At 40.4% G+C, this 22,948-nt stretch overlaps 1 protein-coding gene across 1 annotated transcript in view; it reads left to right on the top strand.

Moving 5' to 3' along the window:
• Window positions 1-3,810: 3,810 nt before the first annotated feature.
• The window catches only part of slc4a10b (solute carrier family 4 member 10b), a 28,685-nt gene continuing 9,547 nt past the window's right edge, over window positions 3,811-22,948 (top strand). The window contains exons 1-10 of the mRNA XM_073473604.1: window positions 3,811-3,858; window positions 6,241-6,282; window positions 12,562-12,643; window positions 15,218-15,370; window positions 15,484-15,622; window positions 16,112-16,272; window positions 16,550-16,735; window positions 19,356-19,444; window positions 21,094-21,251; window positions 22,525-22,612. Coding sequence (XP_073329705.1) covers window positions 3,811-3,858; window positions 6,241-6,282; window positions 12,562-12,643; window positions 15,218-15,370; window positions 15,484-15,622; window positions 16,112-16,272; window positions 16,550-16,735; window positions 19,356-19,444; window positions 21,094-21,251; window positions 22,525-22,612 — 1,146 coding nt within the window. The remainder of the gene's footprint in view (window positions 3,859-6,240; window positions 6,283-12,561; window positions 12,644-15,217; window positions 15,371-15,483; window positions 15,623-16,111; window positions 16,273-16,549; window positions 16,736-19,355; window positions 19,445-21,093; window positions 21,252-22,524; window positions 22,613-22,948) is intronic.

Here is a 22,948-nt window from a genome sequence, read left to right as displayed (position 1 = left end):
AGACCTCAGTTGCCAGTGGACGATTTGTTTCAGGTGTTTAATGCTGCTGGACTGTGGATTTCCTGTGGAGGACTCGGGTCGGATTTTCCGCAACAGTCCAAAGGATGTTGACTTTATGTTGACTTCAACAGTAGAAATGGAGTCAGCTGACATAAACCAAACGACCTGCTCGCACATCATGAAAGTTTCACAGAGACCCTTTTAAATTATGAACATTTAAAATGTGTGAAAACTGATAAAAAGGTGATTTGGCTGTTTTTTCCTGAACGCATCACGTGAAGCGTCTTTTTCAGTGATTCAGTGATATTCAGTCCTAAATCAGGACACTGTGAAGCTTCTCCTCACAAAATGAATCAAGAATTAGGAATATTTTAATGTTACTGTGGTCAATTAATAATGAGAGTAAACTTCTTTTGTAATTTATTTGTTTTTTACCCTTTGTTTATTTATTTATTTCATATTCTGGACCAATCAGTAGATCTCCATTTATTTTAAAGGTGCTATTTGTAAGAAAAGGAGATTTTTGAGCCTCATTCCCAACTCCCAAAAAATTGGGAATGCTGCCGACATGTCCCACATCCCAAAGCGTCATTGTTTGACGATTTTTGGGAAACCCAGAGCGTCATTTTTGAGGAATTGGTAATGAGGCTCACAAATCAACTGTTCTTACAAATAGCACCTTAAAATAAATGGAGATCTACTGATTGGTCCAGAATATGAAACAAATAAATACACAAATAGGGTAAAAAATACATAAATTAAAAAAAAGTTACATTTATGAGGGCACAAAATACAAAAGAGCGTCTAATAATGAGAAACACTGTGATCCAGGTGCTTGTTAACCTGGCTGAGTGAATCTACCATTTGATATTTCAATGTGACTCAACAATAAGGATTGTCACAACAGCATTTGGTTGGAACGACTTTGTTTGCCAATCTGAGAGGGCGAAAACATTGTTTTTTTAGTTGTTGTTTTTTTTTTGTCATAGTTACACTGAAAAAAACTGTGAAGTTGACAAGTTTTCTGTTTGGCAGCCAAAGGAAGTGACACATGAGAAGAAAGTCCTGCCTGAAGTGAAAATGTGGAGCAGAATAGAAAATCCACCAACACTTGATTTTATTATAAAAGAGTATAGTCAACGTTTTTTTTTTTTACAACAATTAATCGGTGATTGATTGGCTAGTTGTTGATTGAGTTACTCTTCCTTAATCATCAGACTTTTAATTGCGTTATTTGAAACATTATTGAACACTGATATGAAATTAATGAAGATAAAAATATAATTAAAAGAGATACATAATCAGCTCAATGTGCACTTAATTGGGATTTCAGTGTGAAGGAGATGCTCACAGCTGTCAGTAAGACGTGTGGCATTTAGTGTGTGTGTGTGTGTGTGTGTGTGTGTGTGTGTGTGTGTGTGTGTGTGTGTGTGTGTGTGTGTGTGTGTGTGTGTCATTTCCCAGGGATAAACAGCAGATGGCGATAAATGAATGCAGGTCCTGTAATCAAACAGCTTTTCATTATGTGGCTCTCAGGAGGTCAGTGCAGTCCAGGAGCTGCAATAAGGAATCAGAAGATTTTACTTCTTTATTATTAAATAAAGGAGCTTCTATTTATGACTCAATTAAAAGACACTCTGCGGTTTGCCTCTGGATTCATCCACTGCATGGATTGACACCAGATGGCGATACTTTACTATTATTACATCAGTTAGAGGAAGTCCCTGCTGATGAAAAAGCCTCACAACTGCAGTGCCAGGAAGGGTTTCAGCTGCGGTCCATGAGCTCGGATGAACACAGTGAACACTCTCCCTGACAAATAAAGTCAAAACTATTAGGATTCAATAAAATCTAGACATAAACTTAAACATATCCTGCACCCAGATGGACCTATACTTTAAATTTAACGTTGCAGTATCAACTATAGAGTTTACAGTCTGACTCTGGGAAGCTCGGTTGTGAGTTAAGGCCAATTTGAGCTAATTGGATAGAAACAATGTGCATTTATGTAATCCCATTATGATAGAGTGGTTGTCAATGCAATATTTATATGATATATTCACAGTATTGTATAAAGCACAATATGGCAACAGTCTTCATGTGTATCATAAAATTGCAACCTGTTTTTGGTTAAAAAAAAAAGTGTTACAGTTAAAACAGAGACAAATTAAATCATTTCTATCTTTCATTTAAATATGTAAAATGGCCTCATGAAGCCAGAAAAATATGCATATGAACAGTATTTTGACAGTGGTGTCTGAAATGTATCACTACAGTGTTTATATTATGCTCTAAACCTTGACAGGAGAAACATGGTGCTGAGCAGTGGCGGACTGAGGATGTTTGAGGGGCAGGGGCAAAAAAACATTACAAGGGCACCACATGTATGGGGGGGGGGCTTTCTATAGGGGCAACCAAGACGGAACTGTCGCAGCGTTTTTTCGAAGAAGAAGAAGAAGAAGAAGAAGAAGAAGAAGAAGAAGAAGAAGAAGAAGAAGAAGAAGACCCACATCATCCAGAAGCAGGGGTGAAAATCTGATACGTTCTTTGGAGGGGACGACTACATGAAATAATCTGAAGAACAGTTTCTGAGGGAGACACCAAATTACGTGACGAACTCTGCTAACAAACACTCTTTCACCCTGACAGCTGATGAACACCACATTCCCTGCAGCTTCATTAACCAGTGATGTTAATGTGGCGAGCTAGCAAAAGTCAGCTAACCGCTAACTGACATAAAGAGTGACTTGTGATTCAGTGAAGCCAAAATGAATGAATAACCCCTGACAATTATAAATGTGTTGTATTGTATTTGGAGGGGTTGGGGGAGGGGTGGATCAAACCATTGTAAGCCAAAGTGTGAGAGTGACACTCTTTTAAGCATCTTTAATCTTTAATTTCATTCGTTTTAAGTGTGTATTTTTTAATTTTATTAAATGGACTACATATTTGTATTTACAATATTGATAGGGACAAATCATTTTTTTTCCCAGGATGCAGGGGGGTATTGTCCCCCCGGCCCCCCCTGTTATTTCCGCCTATGTGGAGAAGGGTTGGTATGCCTCTGTATCCTTTATTGTAAATCACATGCATGTTCTCAGTGCTCCACCACCACAACCCCAAACAATAACATTAATATATATATATATTTTAATTTTCTTATTGTTTTAGCTGAGAATTTGAGGATGATCCTTTTGTTTCTGTCTTTCTGATCCAGCAGCAAAACATCTGTGCAGACTTTCCACTTTAAGTTCATTGTAGGCTCACAGTCTGTCTCAGAGTCAAGTTTTTGGGACAGACACCTTCCAACAAAGAATCACACGAATATCAGGACAACTTAACTGAGTGACAAGATGTTTTTATGTCAGCACACTAAGAAAGTCTTACCTGACAGTTAAATGCAGGTAAATGTGGGGAAACACTGGCCAGGCTGCAGAGGGAGAGAGTTTGCAGCAGCATTTCCTGCTAAAAAACAGTCCTCATGAGTAAGCTTGAGCCCACTGAGTCAGAGTCTAATAAAAAAACCCACAATGAGATGATTATATAAGCGCAGCTCCCAGATCATTTGTTGATTAGATCAGAGTCTCCTCACCTCTCAAAGATTAAACATTTCCACAGTGACGCGTCCACGCCAGCCGGCAGCAGAGAGAGAGACGCGCATGTTTTTAAGAAGGAGGAGGACAGCAAATCACCAGCATGGTTATGGACATGTGACCGCTGTGTGGTCGCTCTCTTGCTGCTACACCTGCCGGGATTACACACAGCGGAGGTCTCTGCTGCAGCTCTCCGATCACTGCTGAGAGGAGGAACATGGACACCGCGGACCAAGGTGCTCAGATAGAGCCGCTGCTGCCGACGGTAAGGAGCGCTGATCTCTGGGGACAAATGCTGACTTATGCATGACTTCTGCATGTATGTGTGCATGTGTTAATGTATGTGCTGCTGCTAGAAAACTAATGGTAACAATTAAAATATGCTTTTAAAAACGCAACAGTTTAATATCTGTCCATAAAGCACCTGTGGAGCTGTAAGAAGACGACTCTCTTGCAAAGATGATCACTGATGGAAATCTGGTTTAATTTGGTTTCTAATGAGCCAAAATGTGGCTCAGTCTTCAGCAGCATGGTGTGAAAGTTGCTTTTTGAATTGAATGGTTCATTTAATTGTCATTCTGCAGCAACAAGACGCAAGTTGTAGCTCCTTTATGTGATTAGGAGAGTTGAGGATGAGTTCAGGAGTCTCACAGCCTGAGGAGTGAAGCTACTGTGTTGTCTGTTAGTAGGAAGTGGATACTTCTGTATACTTTGCCAGAGGCCAGCAGAGTGAAGACTGTAGCTGGGGTGGGTGTTGTCTCTAAACAGGCGCTATGTAGTTTTGGAGGAGAACTTTAAACTCAGAATTTTAATTATTACAATGTAAATGAGGTAACAATACAAACTCAGAAATATTTTTGAACTGAATAACTGAATAAACAAGCTTCTCAGTGGAAAATAAGGTCCCCAGAACACTGTTTGAAGCTAGAAAGGTGGCAGGGTCCGCCACATATAAACAAAGTAAAACAGTATGAAACTGTGTTGTCCTTTAAGGTCAGTTTGTTTATTCAGTTTATTCAGTCATGAAAACAAAGACAGTTTATTTATTTAGTTTGTCAATGAAGATCTTTTCCCGTCTCATTAAAATTCCTTCTCCAAAACTACGTAGTGCACCTTTAAGTATCCTCTGTGCAGACTTCTCACATATGTACCAGGAAGCTTTGGCTAGTCCTTTTATGTTTTAGCCTGATGATGTTTCACATTAACATGTATGCCATTGGAATAATTACATCATGTCCCATTACTTTGTGCTTTATCATTTTACATTTGCCAATCCCTGTTGTGCCAGATGTCCTATTAATGCAGTAAATTCAGACAGAAGTGACCTTGTGCGTACGTTGTGCTGACATTGTGACATAGATTAAGGTTGATGTAAAAAGCAGCAAATGTACGGCGGGGTGATGCTTCTCTGAGTACTTTTGGAGAAACCCGGTAAATCCTACTGACGTCAAAGGAAGTAAAGTTCCCGAGGGGATGTTTTTAGAGACACGTGGGCCCCTCCCCGCTGGCCTTTGCTGACCATTTTAGAAGAGATTTTTGTCATTATCCATTTTCTGTTTACATCAAAACAGATTTTTCCATTTAGCTTTAGCATTTAGTTTTTAGGCTTTTAGTATTTTGAGAGCCCCGTGGCAGCGGTTTCAAAATGTCAGGTCGGAACCTGACCTTAAAACTCACTGAACATTTCAGAATGTAAAAATAACATGTCTGTGGTAATCTTTATCTGATCTGGAGAAAAACAAGTCTGAATGTGAAATTGTTGTGAGTGGCTGATTCCTTTCTAGATTACACTGAATACTACGACATTAATACTGCGTGTGTTTATGTTGTATATATAACAGATGCATCATATGGATTTTTTCAGCCGATACAGATAACTGATAATTACCTGCATCGAATTTTTGTATTTTAAAAGAAGTTCAGAACGTGTAGTTGCACACCTGATTGTAAAAAAGGCTAGCTTCTAGTAATGACGATGGATCAGTTAATGTTCCATAGCTCTAATAAGAGTTGTTGTGGTAAAACTTGCTAAAAGCAAATTTCAATCATGTTGTCTTTCTCTGAAACTGTAAAACAAACAAACATCAGTACTGGCGACGACATGTTTGGCTCTCTAGTCTACAAGTCTTTGGTCCCCATGTGCATCACATGATGTTTTGCTACTATGTGAAATTAGCTTTAAAGCTTGGTGCTCTTCCTGGGGGCTTGGTCTCTACCCCATGGACTTATAACGACAACTGGATACAGTGTCAGTGGCCCCATTCATTCGTACAAGCTTCTCAGTAAGACACAAAGCCAAAAAAGGTCGACGTCCAGGTGTAAAATTACCTGGAAGTTCCCAATTGTAGGGCCCATAGAGCGTGCACACTAGAGACTGAACTGTCTAATGTTTCGGTTTAGCCCTCCACTAACTTGAACTGGGATAAAATGATTTAATCATGCAGATTTTCAAAATGTTGTCAAACCAAATGGATCAAATTCTGATAGTGAAACGAGTCATTTGGCGGGAGCTGTATCAGAGTGTGCAGATGCTGCGCTTGTCAGATCAATTAAAACAATTTTGCTTTCTTATTATTGGCTCCCTTTATTCACTAAAACGTCCCTTTTCTATGTTAAATCAAAGTCATGATTTTGTTTTATCTTTCAGGTCAATTCTTCCTTTGGCTCATCAGTTGGGCGTAGAAGTTTGGTGAGTTACATTCCCTGGATTTCACAGCTGGAATTAAAAACCAGCATAACAGGTAGACGCAGAGTCTTGAAGTGACCAAGTTGACTTGATGTGACACGACAAGCTTAACAACCCATATAAAGAGTAAAGAGAGGAGGCACAGTATAAAGGAAGCTTTGGCTTTAATGAGATGCTGCTGGGCAGCGGTGATGATGTCACAGCCATAATCTCACGATGAGAGACCAGGGGCTCTGCCGATAGATGCTCAATCACAAATTACAGTTGTCTGACACAACAGAAGGGCATCAGCAGCTACCAGGCATGGTGTGAGCGGGGCAGCAGGGGTTTTTGCATTGCAGAGCTCAGTTTTCAGACTGTGTTGCACTCTGTCGAAACTGATCAGATAGCAGAGGACACTGAGGGAAAGCTCATGCATTCTGAAAACTTGGAGGCTCCTTGGCGCTTCAAATATCAGGTAGGACATCTTCACTGTTGTGACAGCATGGCTAATGTACTCACCGGTTTGTTAATGTAGAGTTCCTGTTTGATTGAGGAAATAGTGATGTGGTTAATGGAGGACATGTTTGTTTCAAAGGATATTTTGGAGATTGGGACCCGTCTGAAATGAGTGTAAGCCCCAGCTTTTCCCTGCTGACCACAATTGACCCATCTTGCAGCTTGGGGATAGATACAGATATTAAGAGAGCTTAATGCTGTAAAACACCTTAAATAGCATCTATGAAAAAAAAAAAATGTATTACTAATGTGTCCTCTTGCAGGATGGTGAAGTTTATAGCAGAAACATTTAAGGATTACGGTGCCACATGAAAGCCTTTGCCGTTAATGATATTGCTGCCACTGATGGCTCCAAATTTGCCACAGCCATCTGTAGGGATCAGATCCAAATATGTGCCACATCCTGCGATATCACGTCAGCTGTGTGGTTTGCCAGTCCCTTAATATGATTTTGCTGGTGAGTAGATCTGTTCTGGTTATGTGTTAACGACACATCCTAGTATCTCTTTGTCAGACCAACCCCTTTAAACAGCAAACCCACCAAATAGCTTTGTGTGTGAGTCCGTTCATATGGTTTCACACAGAACCTTGAAGTGGACTTTTGTTTTCAGAGGTTTAAGTGATGCTCTTATTATGGATATATGAGAGGAAAGTATTTGAAGTATTGTAGTTTTCTCCTTGAGAACAGAATAAATTGCATCTTTTGAGTTTTCCTAGGAGCATTTTTTTTTTTTACATTTGTAGAAATAACCTTAACATCCTGACACCGACCAATAAATAAAATGCTCTGACAAATAAAAGGAAAAGAAAATCCAGTAACTGGGGCTGTTGCAGGCTTCTAATAAGCCCATACAGTTGACTTTTACCTGCCTGCCTGCCCGCACTCTCCCGTTGTCTTCCACAAGGCTACGGATGTGTTGCTAATGCTATTAGCGAGCTAGTGGCACAAGAATGGCAGAAAAGGTGCTCCCAAAATTTTCCAATGCTACCATGCTAGCTTGACAGCGGCGAGCCGTGTTCGTTTCTCATGTACATTATGATAATATTACACGTGTTCTTACCTGTGAGTGAGACTGAGGTAGATGGGTATGGTTAGCGATGACAACGATGTGCTGCGCTCACAGTACACAGCCGCTGAGCCTGTTGTTCAGCAGCTACCTCGGCTAACTCGGTAGCACTGAGCACACAGCCCCTGAGCCAAAGGACAAGTCAGGGACAGCAGCAGTGACAGACTGTTTTTCATCCGCTAACCAAGTACCACAAAGCATACAGCCCCTGAGCTCAATAAAAGAGCCGCTGTGGCAGCTACACACTACTTTAGCGGCTAACGTTAGCATAAAGCACACACCTACGGCAGTAAGGAGTTGCTGTTGCGTTGGGTTGCCTTTCCAGTAAATTAAATTAATTCCAGTAATGCAATAAAAACTATGCATCTTGACTAGCACAATCTGATATTGCTGTATTGGTGTTGTTCCTACAAGATCATAATGATTACTAGCCTCAACAGTGTTGGCTGGTATTGTGAGTCTGTGTGTGTGTCATCATAGCAAACGTGGGCCTGGAGACATTTCTTTGGATCTATCACAGACGTGGGTTTGACTACTTTGCCAGATGTTAATATGTCTCTGGACAGATTTGGTCACCGTGATCACGTCACAACCGTGCAAATGCAGTCACAAAATTTCACAGGTGTAAAGTTAAGATCAAAATGTTAAGATCCTTCTGGCCAGGCCCCTGCTGTGTGTGTGTGTGTGTGTGTGTGTGTGTCGTCATAGCAAAATGTGGCCCTCCTGTCATGGGAACTATTACTGAGCATCACAGCCAGGCAAGATGCAGCCACAGAACATTACATTTTTCAAGTTTGAAGATGGGTGGCCCATCCAATGAGTGCATGTTGTTGGAACAACACCAACATTGCATTATCAGATAAACCATCTTGGCAATATACATACCAGTGTAGGATGGCTAATTCAACAGTATCAGTCAACCCTGTCTTCAGCATTTAACCGCAAGTTATCACTGGCACCTTCTGTCCTCTTTGGCAATGGACCTGGGAAACAGTCCTGATAATCTTCAGCAGATGTGCCCATTGACTGTATATAAAGATGGATGATGCATCATCACTTCCTCTCACTGTACAAAAATATCCCAGATAGGGATGCTGCCATCCTGCACCTGCCCCCTTTCATTACCTTGCTTGTGCATACTGGACCGTTACCACACAGAGTTTTGGTTGTGGTGGTTGAGTTTGAAAGAAGAGGCCATTAAATGAGATTTGTGTCACAGAAATGAAATATGATTGACTTCTGTTGAGCTGACTGTGTGACGAGTTTTGAAAAAGTGAACTGACATGGTTATTACAAAACAAGCATTGTTTGTCAGCACAGGGCAGATTTAATATGGGTTTATGTGGCAGGTGTGTTAGTAACAAATACTGGCAGTTTAATCTGAGCGGGGATGTTGATCCCTTGCCCTGTATATTTGTAGACAGATTATCAACATCAGCCCTGTGGCCTGGCCAACCCATGTGGCACTGCAGCTGTGAACAGCAGAGCCCTTCATTATTATAATGCCTCGATGGTCAACTGGTGTCTGGGGGTCAAGAAGGCTCAGGGGAAAGCTGATGTTCAGCAAGCTTTCAGGATAAAAATGCCCGTGCTTTGAATCTGTTTGCAATTTCCAGGAGACAGGCTTGATCCATGAGAACTCTCTCCAGTAATAAAGGCAGTTGTGTGTTTGTTTTGCTTTCTCAGTCCCAGCAGTCCCAGCTGTTGCTGCTTCGATTTACACTAAATAACTGTGCCAAATGAGTTTTACTCTTAAGTCCAAACCACTGATGCACTAATCAACACCAGCTTGGTGCTCGGCTCAGATAAGTAATCATGTCTAAATATTGGCAGTGTTAATGAGTCACGCATTTAACAGATTGTTCAGAAATCATTGTAGGAAATCAGTTGTTTGCAGTAATAATAGTGTTTTTCTCTTCTTATGTATGCATTCATTTTTATCAGCTTAGTGCTTTAAGTGTAAAACATAAAGGATATTGTCTGTTTGTAATCTGTGTTGCTCTGCAGTGGTGTCGTTAAGCCTGTCAGTCCAATACTTCGATCCAGAGGGAAAAATCAAGACAACTATTGGATTCTCGTGACAGTTGTGGTCTAAAGAGGATCAGACATCAGTCCAGGGTGATCCTTTTAATCAAGCACCACCACTATACTGTGTCACAGTTGCATGTGACCAACTCTTTTGTGTACCACAACATAAGTCAATGAAATCCTGTTAGCTTGCTATAGCATGTTAACACGCTAACATTAGGCCTACCAATGATGTCAGTGAAAAGGTGTAAAAATGACAGTTTTTGACTTAACAGAAGTCATTTTGAGCAGTTGAGTTCTGAGTTTTTTTTAGTTTTTTTTTACTTTGGCTTTTGCACTGATTAACCCAGCAATTTTCTTGCCGTTGGACAGAGCCTGTCTAGCCATTTCCAGGCTTTGTGCTAAGCTAAGCTAAGCTAAGCGTCTCCTGGCTGAGGCTTACAGAGCAGACAAAAGACTGATGTATCAATCTCCTTATTGAACTCTCCGAAGTAAATCCCCAACAACATTTAATCAAATGCCAACGTTTGCCCACTCGTGGTCAATATATAAGAATGGGACTTGCATCTTTATTTTTCATCCACCAAACGATTATGATTTTTGGCGTGCATTGAAGCCACCAGCATGGCTGTGGACATTTGGTCCTCCACTTATCTACATTTTATCGACAATGAAGCATATGACTACATGTAATTTGGAAAGGGTCATTTGTAAAGACAAATACAGAGAATTATACCACCCAGATTTAAATTTAATTTCTGCTCACATCAGCCCTTTAAGCAGCTTAAGGCAAATTATTATATAGCCATGTTTGTTGGGCCTGTTTCAATAGAAAACATCAGGGAAGTGAATTGCCGTTGCACTTTAAAAGAGGTGGGTTGGTTGATCGGACAATAACCTTTGCCAAACCAACGTCAGCGATAATTTTTTCCAAGGTGGCAATGTTGTGACCCGCTCTATATTTGCCTCATAGTTTTCTATTTTTCCTCTCTGCACCAGCATTAATTTCAGGGGCAGTGAGAGGGCTGTTCTTTTTGTTCCTGTATAGCCTGAAGAAGTATAGTTGTGACCAGTAGCCTCACCCTACCCCACCACAGACTCTTCATGCACCTCTCCACACCGGTTATGACACTTTCATGCTTTCTAGCACCTTTCCCACGCTTGTTTATTGTTCAAAGCTGAGAATGTGATAATGCGCTTTGTTCAGATTCAGAATTCTTCCATGTAATTTTGAAAAGTTGAGTTCCTATCCTTGCAAATTATGATTTCTGCTGGTTTTCCCTCTTGCCACCTACTCATCTTCTTTCACGAGGATTACATAAGCAGGCCAACATTCACACCACAGAATGCTGGTTCTGACTCTAATCAAGTAGATCCATGTGCTCTCTGGGCCGTCTCCTGTTATAGTCATGGTAATGACTGCATGTCCTTGTTGAGCTGTCAGACTTTTTGTGGTGTAACCGCTAATTAACTTTTGTCACGTGTTGAACAGGTGTGCCTGTCAAACAGACTGAAAGGAGACCTGTTAAGCTTTTTTTCTTTTTTCTTTCCTCCAGTGTTTTAAAACACTGCACCTGAAGGCCTTGTCAGAAGTCCCGCCTTTAACTCCGTGACTTTGTAAAATCACACTACGTCACCAAGTCAGACATTTGCATAATTTGTGCTGAGTGGCTAGTTTGGCACGTATGAATAAATTTAGCACAGCTGCTCTGTTGACGTTAGTGGTGCTGGCTCAGGCGCGTGTGAGCTGACCAATCAGAGGAGACTGGGTATTTGGTGAGGGGGGCCAGAGCTGAAACGTTTCAGACAGAGGGGGAATACAGTGCTGCAGCACGAAACAGTACGAGAAAACTGATGTGTTCTTTGAGCATTAAAGCATGTAAACCTATTCCAGTAGTAACCTAAAATAAAATTATGAACCTATAAAATGAGGAAAATTTGCATAATATGTCTCCTTTAATGACATTTTTACTGGTTATTCAGTATTCTCTCTTATTGTCTGACAAAATTGGACACATGCTTGTTTTCTGCCTCCTCCATATTAGAACGGCCTGTTAAAAAACAGCAGAAATACTGTTTCAGTAACCTCCATAACATCAAAGTTGATCATTATAAAACTGTTTCATTTGTTTGAAATAAAGCCTGATGAATTGTGTTAGCACTCCTCTATTTAACAAGTGTAACGTGCTGTTGTAACTTGATAAGTGGGCGGTGGAAGAAAATGGATAAATTTAATTAAAAAATAAAAAAGGCCAGTTAAGAAGAATAAAATTTACTTCATGAACTTTTATATAAAGTAAAATAAATAAATAAAGTCAAGCAGTGATTCACCTTTTTAGCTCGCGTCCCATGAGGTCACTGCAAAGGAAACACCTTGAACAGAACTGTAGGTTGGTAATTTATTGTTCCCATAATGAAAAGCTTTCTGTTTGGACTAAGATGATATTTTCCTCTTCAAGATGAGATGTGCAATTAGTATCCGTGGCAACTGTGCTATTAGGTTGGTTAATGTGTTTGTTCATAATGCCCTCGACTGTGAAGCAACACCAAGTCAACAAACATTATCTCATGCTATGTTCAGGATACATTAGTGTACTGAAAGACTTCCACTTCCAGCTGAGTTGTTGATGAAGTTGAATAATGTTTATAATGTTATTATGTTGAAAATGTGTTTGTTTGTGTCCAACAGAGGAGTGATGATGAGGCCGTGGTGGACCGAGGAGGAACGCGAAGCCAACAGGGAACTAACTTTGAGAAAGAAGATCTTGAAGGTACGCGGACAGACCATGAACGCATCTGGAATACAAAAAGGCTTCGAGCAGTTGAAGGCTGCTGTGGCTGAGACCGCCTACTCCGTCCTTGCAACTGCTGCCTGCCTCTTGACAGCTTTTTCATAGTTAAAAGATGAGAGCAGAGTGGGAGGTAGAAAAACTGTGGGTGAGCAGAGTTTGTATTGGTAATTTCATAACCACTGAAAAACGCAGACAATCAAAACAAAGATACAAACAACTTTGGGTTACTAAAGGCCGGCAGCTTTTCCCATCTGTATCTGGAGACACACAAAGGAAAAGCTGTGCAGACTCTTCACTTCACCCATATCACTGATGCTCAGGAGATGGGTACCAACGCTGTTCTGGGCAGTTTTAATCCCCCAATTCCTGCCTGAGGCCGTGCACAAACCACGTCGTAAAAGAGATTGTGATTTAGGTTGGCTTATCAAATAACAATATTGCCTACGTCCTGTGCGTGGGTAAAGGCATGTTTGGTGTTAAACTTGAAATAGGCTACCAAATACAGAATACTTCAGTTAATTACTTGTGCCATGCATAAACACAGCGTTTTGGCATAGCTGTACCAGTCATCCTGGAGAGCACTGTATGTACTGTACAGCTTGTGGTTGACTGAGTCTTCATGTCATACTGCAGTGAGCTGAGTGGGCTGACTTACGAGTGCAAACACAGACATGCTCTCCCTGTCTTTCTCTCACTCGCTCACACTGTCTCATACCTGCACAAACACAAACACGGATACACAGACTGTAGCTGTGCATTGAAATTGTAAGAAAGAACGTATGCATGAATTAACAAGCAGGCAACACCAATTCACACATCCTCGAGAATATGCACAGTGATTTAGAAACAAATACAGTAGATGGAAATGTAAATCCCTCATTACATAATTACAACATTACATTTTACACATCACGAATTTGAACTGCAAATTCACACTTTGCTTGTCAAAGCCATCTGCATTATCTGCATCATGCAATATGCCTTCAAGTATTTTGTACTACTGTATAGTATACAACTATGCTTTACTATACTCTGCTATGCTATGTTATGTTACGCTATGCTATGCTATGCAATGCTATGCAATGCTATACTATTCTATGCTATAATTTACTATCCTATGCCATGCTATGCTATGCTATGCTATGCTATGGTATACTATGCTATGCTAAACTATGCTAAATTATACTATACTATACTATGCCATGCCATGCCTTGCCATGTCATACTATACTATGCTATGCTATGCTATGCTGTGCCATACTATACCATACTATACCATACTATACTATGCTATGCTATGTTATACTATGCTCGGCTAAACTATGCTATGCCATGCCATACTATACTATACTATACTATACTATGCTACATTATGCTATGCTACGCTATGCTATGCTATGCTATGCTATGCTATGCTATGTTATGCCATGCCATGCCATGCCATGCCATGCAATGCTATACTATACCATACTATACTATACTATACTATGCTATACTATGCGACATTTAGGGGGCAATTTTTTACTCCACTACATTTATTTGATAACTTTAGTAACTAGTTACTTTGCAGATTGCAGGCTGCATCAGCATTTAAAGTTCAATAATCAGAAAAATGCTGAATATTGAATCTGATAATTGGCCAGGCTAATAATAGGTTGACCCATATAGATGACTTTTAACAACACTGCCAGTACCATGCAACTTTTTCATACATTTCATATAACATTGAAATTATATACACCTGCTGACCATAAACACTATTTAGACATGATTTTTCACAAGAGCTCATTTGAGCAGACATTGATTCACTTATTAAATGTTTGTTGGTAAATGATCAAAAAATTTCAGGGTTTTTTTGTACAATGAAGTCGACTAATTACACGAGAGCTTTTTCACGATGGTGATAGCATAGATTATTGTGGCTTCTTGCTCTTTCAGTTGATATTTTTAGAAATGAACAAGACAATAAAACAAAGTATCTTCTCAATATATTCTTCATCGAATAGAGGTGTTGAAAGAAAATAACCCTTTAACCCCAATATTTATCTTTTACAACAGTTCCTTTGTTGTTTTATCTTTTTACAGAACCAAATGTCTCTACGAGAAAACCGTATTTTAATAACCTTATTTTTGTGTTGGCAAAGTAATATATGTATATATGAGTATGTTTCACTGAACAGCTATAACAGGCGGTAATAGTTTGAAGCTCAGTGTGGCATGGTGCATTATCTTGCAGCAGTCTGCATTATTGCATTTTATCTGCGATGCCCTTCATCCCAGTGAAAACACTCAGGATGCATCAGAAACCCATAATAAATAATATAAAGCTTAATGGAGTAACACAAAGACATAGTGCTAAACCATGATCAGTGAAATCATAATGATTATCTGTAAAGCTTCTGAAAGCGCGCACAGACACACACACACACACACACACGCACACACACACACACACACACACACACACACACACACACACACACACACACACACACAGACAGACACAGACACACAGGTTGATCCTCCTCTAACCAGTGTGCGATGTGTCCCCAGGCCACAGGACTCTCTACATCGGGGTCCACGTCCCGTTGGGCAGCACCAGGCACCGCAGCCATCGCAGGCACCGTCACCATGGCAACAAACACAAGAAGAGGATCAGTGAGCGGGCCCCAACCTTGGTGGAGGGTAGAGAGTCTCCTCTTTACGGTATATCTCCACAATCATAGACGTGCATTAATTATAACCCAAGAATAGTATTTCTGCCTATTATCTATACTTCGTATGATCGGTCCAGTCTAAAGCACTCCTTGTGTTCCCAGACACTCCCTCCCAGAGAGTGCAGTTCCTGCTCGGCACTGAGGATGATGATGAGGAGCACATTCCTCATGACCTCTTCACAGAGATGGATGAAATCTGTCTGAGGGATGGAGAGGATTCAGAGTGGAGGGAAAGTGCCAGGTACTGTAAGACCCTCATGACATTGACGTAGCATCTACACACAGCCATGACCTGCATGTCATTACTCAAAGCTCTGATTGAATGGACAGCCGTGGTCATGATCCCACTCATACTGATGAATGATGTGGCTGTGAGTGCAATGTTTGTGTTGCCATTACATTAATTGCATTTCACTGGTGTAATTGCGAGGGGAATTTCTTTGATGATTGTCGATGTTAATGAAGACATGGAATTTATTTATCAAATGAATTATGGTCTTCTGTTAAAATGGCAAATCAGACATATTTTATTTATAGTGATACCCTGTTGAGAGGCAATAAGGAAAGGGAGTAAATGAGTAAAACTGAGAAAGAGAGTAAGAGATATTAGAGCTAAATGTGAGGCGAGATGGACCCAGAATGTGAGTGTTGTTATTGCAGCTAGAGCAGATGGCTGGACAGTTTGCCGTCTGCTGGCCTCTCTTGACTGATACTGAAACTTCTGTTCCAGGTGGCTGAAGTTCGAGGAGGATGTAGAGGACGGGGGAGAACGTTGGAGCAAACCCTATGTAGCCACTCTGTCTCTACACAGCCTGTTTGAGCTGCGGAGCTGCATTATCAACAGCACCGTGCTGCTCGACATGAGGGCGAATAGCATTGAAGAGATTGCAGGTAATTACTTAAATGAGACTTACAGTTTTTTGTCAACTTCAGATTGCTGAACTGCTGAAACATTTTGCCTTGTTGACTTTTACATTTTGCACATAAACACGCTTAAATTGCACCTGGCTCGCTTGTCATTTCATGCACCGAGGAGCTTTTCTTAACACTGTGATTTTGTTCTCCTTTCATTTGTTTGATGCACTGTTTGTAATCTAGGAAAATGAACTAACAGACTCTTTGAAACTGGGAACATGAATCCAAAATAACATGACTGTGTCTACCATAGACATGGTCTTGGACCACCAGGAGTTATACGCACCTCTGGGAGATGTGCTCAGAAAGAAAGTGCGGGAAACCTTACTGAAGCAGCATCATCACCAGAACCAGAAGAAGCTGGCTAACCGCCTGCCGATTGTACGCTCACTTGCCGACATGGGTCGACGGGCATCGGAGCTCCACCTGGACAAGAATGGTAACAAATCGAACACCTGCAATTAGAGTTGGGTGGATTAAATTAAATGACATACCACTCACATTATGCTAGCATTCTATGAAAAATATGCTGACAAAAATGTATTAAAAAAACTGTATTACATTAATCAAGTTGGCTAATTTGAGGCATATTCTGGACCAATAAAAAACATTGGGTTGACTTGCATATGCACACAGAGGTGTGGGGAAATGAGGGGAAACAGTGGCGTTATTATCGATCCCACCTTCCCTGGTCAACACACCAACCTCTTCGACCTCATTCTTTATCTATGGGCCTCATCGATCTCTCACCCTTTTGTCTTCCAGCAGACGACTAGGGTCACAAAAATCTCTGCCCCATTGTATTCTCTGTTTTTTCGATGGGAAGAAGGCGCCTATCAGTTGAACTGTACCGCTTTACTGATCTTCTCCATGATGGATGTATTTTAGTACATAGGTGGAGTACCAGGACCACAAGGCTGTTGATGTCATGGTCTTGGGTTTTTAGTTCAGTTATGTCCTGTTGTAGGTTCTCTCCTGATGTGTCATGTTTTTCCTTGCACTTCCTGTCATTGTCTTTTCCCCACATTCTTTCCTGTTACATTTGTTAATGAGTCCCTGTATATTTAAGTATTGTGTTTTTCTGTACACTTAGTTGGTTTGTCTTCATTTCCTGTCATCGCTTCGCTTGCATGTCCTCTGTGTTCCCTGTGGTTGTTCTGGTTTTGTTTTCTTAGTTTTTCCTTGATGCTCTTTTGCCTGGTTTTGTTGCGTGCCTTGAATTTTTGTCCCTTGCCTTTGTACTGCCTTCATTTTGATTTTTTGATTTTGTCTTTGTTAATAAAGCTCACTTTTTGTTCAAGACAATCAGAGCCTGCTTGGGAGAGCCTTTCAAGAAATGCAGTGGGATCCATAAGAATGTGTATAAGTGTCTTCAGCTATGCATTACATGTTCATAAGTTAGTTGTGTTTAGCTTCTGAAGCTTGAAATAACGTCAGCCTGCTGGCTTTACTAAGGAAGTTAACAATAGCGCAAATAACAACGACACAACTGAAAGAAATCCAATAATAGGAGCTTGTAGGAAAGAAACATTGCTGCCACCAATGTAACTGGGCATCTTGGAGTCACCTAACTGTTTAAAAAGGTTAGTAAGTTTAATAAGAAAAAATAAACGGGATACGGAGATATAATGAAGTGACCAGCAACAACAGCTTATTCTTATTTTCTCTCCCTTTTGTCATAAAGGCCGACAACTTGTGCCTTTCTGCAACTCACACAAACGACCTTTTTGTGCTCTCTAGTGGTGGTGGGTGGGGGACTAAATCATGCTGTTACGATGGTAGAGGGCTAAGTGGTTTGTGACTGTCAGCAATCGACGATGCCATTGCCATCAGCCTAACCCTACCCTCGATTGTCCCTCTTGAAATGGTTCCCAACCCGGGTATAGGGACTGTGGAAGAGGTTGCTATCTTTTTTCTCGAAATTAGCATTTTTTTCTCATGAATTGTGCGACAGTTTGACTCCTTCTGGCCTCTATAATTATATAAATGAAACATTCTGAGGAGGAACAATGAGTCTTTGGTTGAAGTGTTTACAACATATTGACATCTTGAGTCCCAAGCCGACATAACTTTGTTTTATGGGGTGCAATTCAAAAAGGCTGGGAACCATTCCTTAACTGGATTGTGGTCAGTTGTGTTTAGATGTGGATACTTTGTAAATCTGCAATATGTGTGTATGTGTCTTAAGCATATGGTCCTAACTTGCGTATGTTCCCATCTTTTCTTGATTCCTGATTCTATCCACCACCCACCATCTGCCCACCCACCTGCCACAGCCTCACTGAAGCCAACAGGTGCTGGTTTATACAGTATGCCCGTGTCCCTTTACCATACTTAAATAACATATTGCAGAGGGGAGAATTCTCATGATTTGTGTTGATATTGGCAACTCAAAATAGGTTGCTTTTGTTGGATTGAAGTCATTGAGCTAAGATGAAAAAACAACATTCAAAAGTACGTTATATAAATATACAAATTTGTTTTTCTGTTGATCTTCACAGTACAAGAACTATTTGGTTGAATTTTGGGCTAAATTTAGTCCAAGACAGGCTTGTAATTGGAAGCATTACTTGCCAATCTCATTGCCAGCTACTGTACATTTTATAAGCTTCAGGTTTGCCAAAACAACATGACAAAATTAGTTACGCAGAGCTCACCAAACTGTTTGATAAATCATTTTCTAGTTTGCTAAGAATCTTAGTGGCCCATCATGAGCAATTAAGTTTCACTGGTGTGGCATTTTCAAGCTAATTTCCAAGCGACAGTCTCTGATAAGCTCCACATCATGCTTTGTGAGCGTATTAAACACTATAATTAGTATTAAATTTTTGACCCTGCTGTTCACTGCACACAGAAATTAAGACACACCTGTCAGGCATCTTGGCAGTAATCACGTGAGCGTAAAAGCCGGTGATCTGTGTGATCCTCACTTTTTTTTTCCTTCGTAGAGATATTCTTTATACTTTGTCAGTCTCATTATATTTGGTGAAATCATCAGCTGCTAAAATGTTGAAAAAGTTCTGACTTGTACTGATAATTCTCGTGTCTGTACTTTTCAGATCAGATGTCGTCCTCCCAATCTCAGTTAGCAGGTCCAGATGGAAAAGGCGACGCCAGTAGAGATAACAGTTCTGTGGACTTTAGCAAGGTATAGTCAACACACCGTGCAGTTGCACTGCGATACATACAGTACCGTGTTTCTCAAGTTATTGGCATAATGTTAGAAAACTTGTGCTTTACTTAAAGGTGCGATAAAGGACATCCAGCGACATCTTGTGATTGCAACATTTGCAGAACAAATTCATAACACTGTAAACTATAAAAGTTCACTTTCTTTGAAAAAAGTCAAGACATTTTTACAAGTTACTTTTGTGTAGAGCTCATATATGCCTGAACAGAGAAGCTCAGATTACAACACACAGAGTGAGTGTGATGTCATTACTCAGCTTAATGTTCACATTACAAGTTGTTTGCTCCTAGGGTTAGGGTTGGGGTTAACGAGCCACTGAGAGAGCTAATGTAGAGGGATCTTATCTTATCTGTGTATATAGACTGAATATAAAATGATTTATTGTAAACACACACACAAAAACACTTTCACCTTACAACATTCATTGTGATAATGCAGCTAAAACTGGGTGAAAAAAACAGAAAAATAAAGGCTATAACAATGGCTCCTTACTCACTTATTCTCTGTTATATACAAAAATGTATACAAGCCGGTGAGCAAGTGACACACCAGCACAGCGAGTGAGTGACAGACCTGTAACCCAAATACATCCTTTGCTCCGGCGGTCATCTAGTAAGGGATTAGGATTATAACCATGGTAAGTATGATAAAAGTCATTCAGCACTGATGATAACCTCATGACACCCACACACAGCAGACACAAAGACCAAATCCTCCTGCGTAATTTATATGCGTTTAACCTCTTGTCGAGGTCAGCATTTCAACTGCTTCATGTACTTTGTCCTTTTCACCGAAACATTTATAAACTGTGCTCCGCTTATATGGAGAACTGTTGAATGACCACATCACACACCAATCTACACGGCAGCCCTTTTTCTTATACATTCATATAACACGGCTGCAGCAGGTGATTATTATCTGCATATTATTATTTCTTTGATACACACAGAAAAATAATCAACATTATCGGCCATACTCATGTTTATGTAAGTCACGATCCATCAGCATATTAAAAATGCTCCTCGGAGCCATATGAACTGTATGAAGGAACAAACAACACTCCAGGCGACACTTGTCAACTCCACATAATTATCGCTGAAAAATCAACACCTTTAATATTCCAAAAAAATCTGTACAATGCAGTTGCACTTCATCGAAGAGCGGATGACAGATAAAGCTACTGTAAGAGGATCACATTCAGGGTCAGCTTTTATACGCTTTTAGGCATCATACTGTCGGGAAATGAAAGATACCTCATCCTAATGAATTATTATTATGCAACAGGTCAAACTAACATGTATACTTCTGTAATTTTTTGTAATATTTATTTCTGACACATCTGTGGTGTATTTGAATATTACACACAAAGCCTGGACAGCTGGACTATATTTAGACCAGAATCAAGTCAAACCATTACATTTAGGGTTTAATGCGAGGATACACGCACATAATAATGACTTATTTATAGAATGCACTTTTGAACATGAATGATCTCTTTTCAAAGCTTGCTCTCAGTCAAAGCAGCTTAGAAGATAAGCTTAAAGGAAAACGGGTGTCAAGGCCCTTTATATGACACTCTTAACACCGTACTGTGTGCCCTCTTTCAGATAGACCTTCATTTCATGAAGAAGATCCCGCAAGGGGCCGAGGCCTGTAACGTCTTAGTGGGAGAGCTGGAGTTTCTGAACAAGCCGGTGGTGGCGTTCGTACGTCTGTCGCCGGCGGTCCTGCTCAGTGGGCTGGCAGAAGTCCCCATCGCCACAAGGTTAATGCAGATGATACTGATTCAGCTAAATCTGTTAAAAATATCTCTTATTTATCCTGCTGAACCCCGTCTGATATCCAGTAATATGCAGGGATTAAAGGCAGTTTCTGTCACTTTGGTTCCAAAATCCACAAATAAAGCTTATGTACACGCAGGCAGGTGTGAGAGCGAGCTACTATGGCGAACTTTCTTGTGATTCCCACCCTCCTCTCAAAGGCTATGGCTGTTAGTCTTCATGTCTAGATGTACAAAACACACTTTTTTGCATGCAATCTGGCAAGGTCTCAAACAGATCTAACTCTGTTGGCTTATTAAAGCAACAAAATGTAACTTCCTGGAGAAGGATAGCCGATTGTTGAGACGTCATCTTATACTGCAGCTTGGGTCGGATGCCAACCCAAAGATATCTGAAGAAGTTAGCATGCTGACCTGCTAACTCCAGTCTGTCCTGTCTTGGAATGACACTTTGTACCGCAAGAGGCGAGTTTCAGCTGACATATGCCTGTGGCAGTCCCGACATTTCACAAGCCCTCTTAGCTTTCAGCTTTTATTAAATGAACAAAACAAACTCACAACATGTCAAGAAAGGAAACAGTCTTGCACCTACTTTCCTTACCAAACAGAAAAATACAACTGTACACCTTCAGAATTTAAGTTTCTCTCAACTACTGAAGTTTAAGTTTAATTTCCTTGTCAACTCATTGTAAAACACACATTATTCAAATGAACTCAAGCTCTGGTTTGGTCAAAATAAATCCTCAATTTTCAGTGTAAGATGTGAAAATACTGCAGCTATACACGCCTACATGCTCCATGTATGTAAACTCTAGCACAACTGGCTCGATGGCTAAGTGAGCCGTGAGCTAATTTGCTAATGGTAGCTAGCTACAGCCAGGGATGGTTACTGTAGCCAAGAGCAGCAGTTGTCAGCTGCTCTGGTGGTACAGTTGTATTTAATACAAGTTAAAACCGGATTAAAATGAATTAGATGCAAACTGCCAACAGAATAACTGTTCAGTGGCATCTTCCTCTCAAACCTACTGGTATTTTAAAAGAGTGTAGGTTAAAGCCTTTTTACAACATTACAGAACAGCATCAATGGCTATGTGTGGGTCTGTGCTGAAACCTTATAATCCTATAATGTGCTGTTTATTGTAGATTAGGAATATGAGTCTTTTGTTTGTTTTTTGCTTTAATCTTGAATGTGCATCTAAGTGATTTCTGATTCAGATTTGATTTGACTGTGCATTAAGATATCTGTTTCTGCTTTTAGGTTTCTGTTCATTCTTTTAGGGCCTTTGGGCAGAGGGCCTCAGTATCATGAGATCGGACGGTCCATTGCAACTCTTATGACCGATGAGGTAAGAATTGACTAAAGAACACCTTACGACCACGCCGTAGGGTTTATTTATTCAATAACGTTATTCATTAATGCGTTAAAGAGGGTGAATTGTTTTGAATGTCAACCAGATGTCGAGTCTCTGCAGGCACTTTGCATAAATTCACAGTCCAGCAGAACTCAACAAATTCCTGAAGTGATGGAACATTTCTCAGCATGAAACACAGCTCAGAGCTTCTATGACATGTTTTTGGCGATTAGTCAGCCCTCATGTCCTCCTATTTGTCTGCGATTTAGGCTGCCATCAATTATTGCTGAGAGAGAAACTTGGTTTGACAGTCCAAACTTTGTTATAGAC

The sequence above is a fragment of the Pagrus major genome, chromosome 9 (assembly GCF_040436345.1).
Source record: "Pagrus major chromosome 9, Pma_NU_1.0".
Lineage (NCBI taxonomy): Eukaryota > Metazoa > Chordata > Actinopteri > Spariformes > Sparidae > Pagrus > Pagrus major.
The sequence above is the reverse complement of the archived record's forward strand: the minus strand, read 5'-3'. Positions and strand labels throughout refer to the sequence as shown.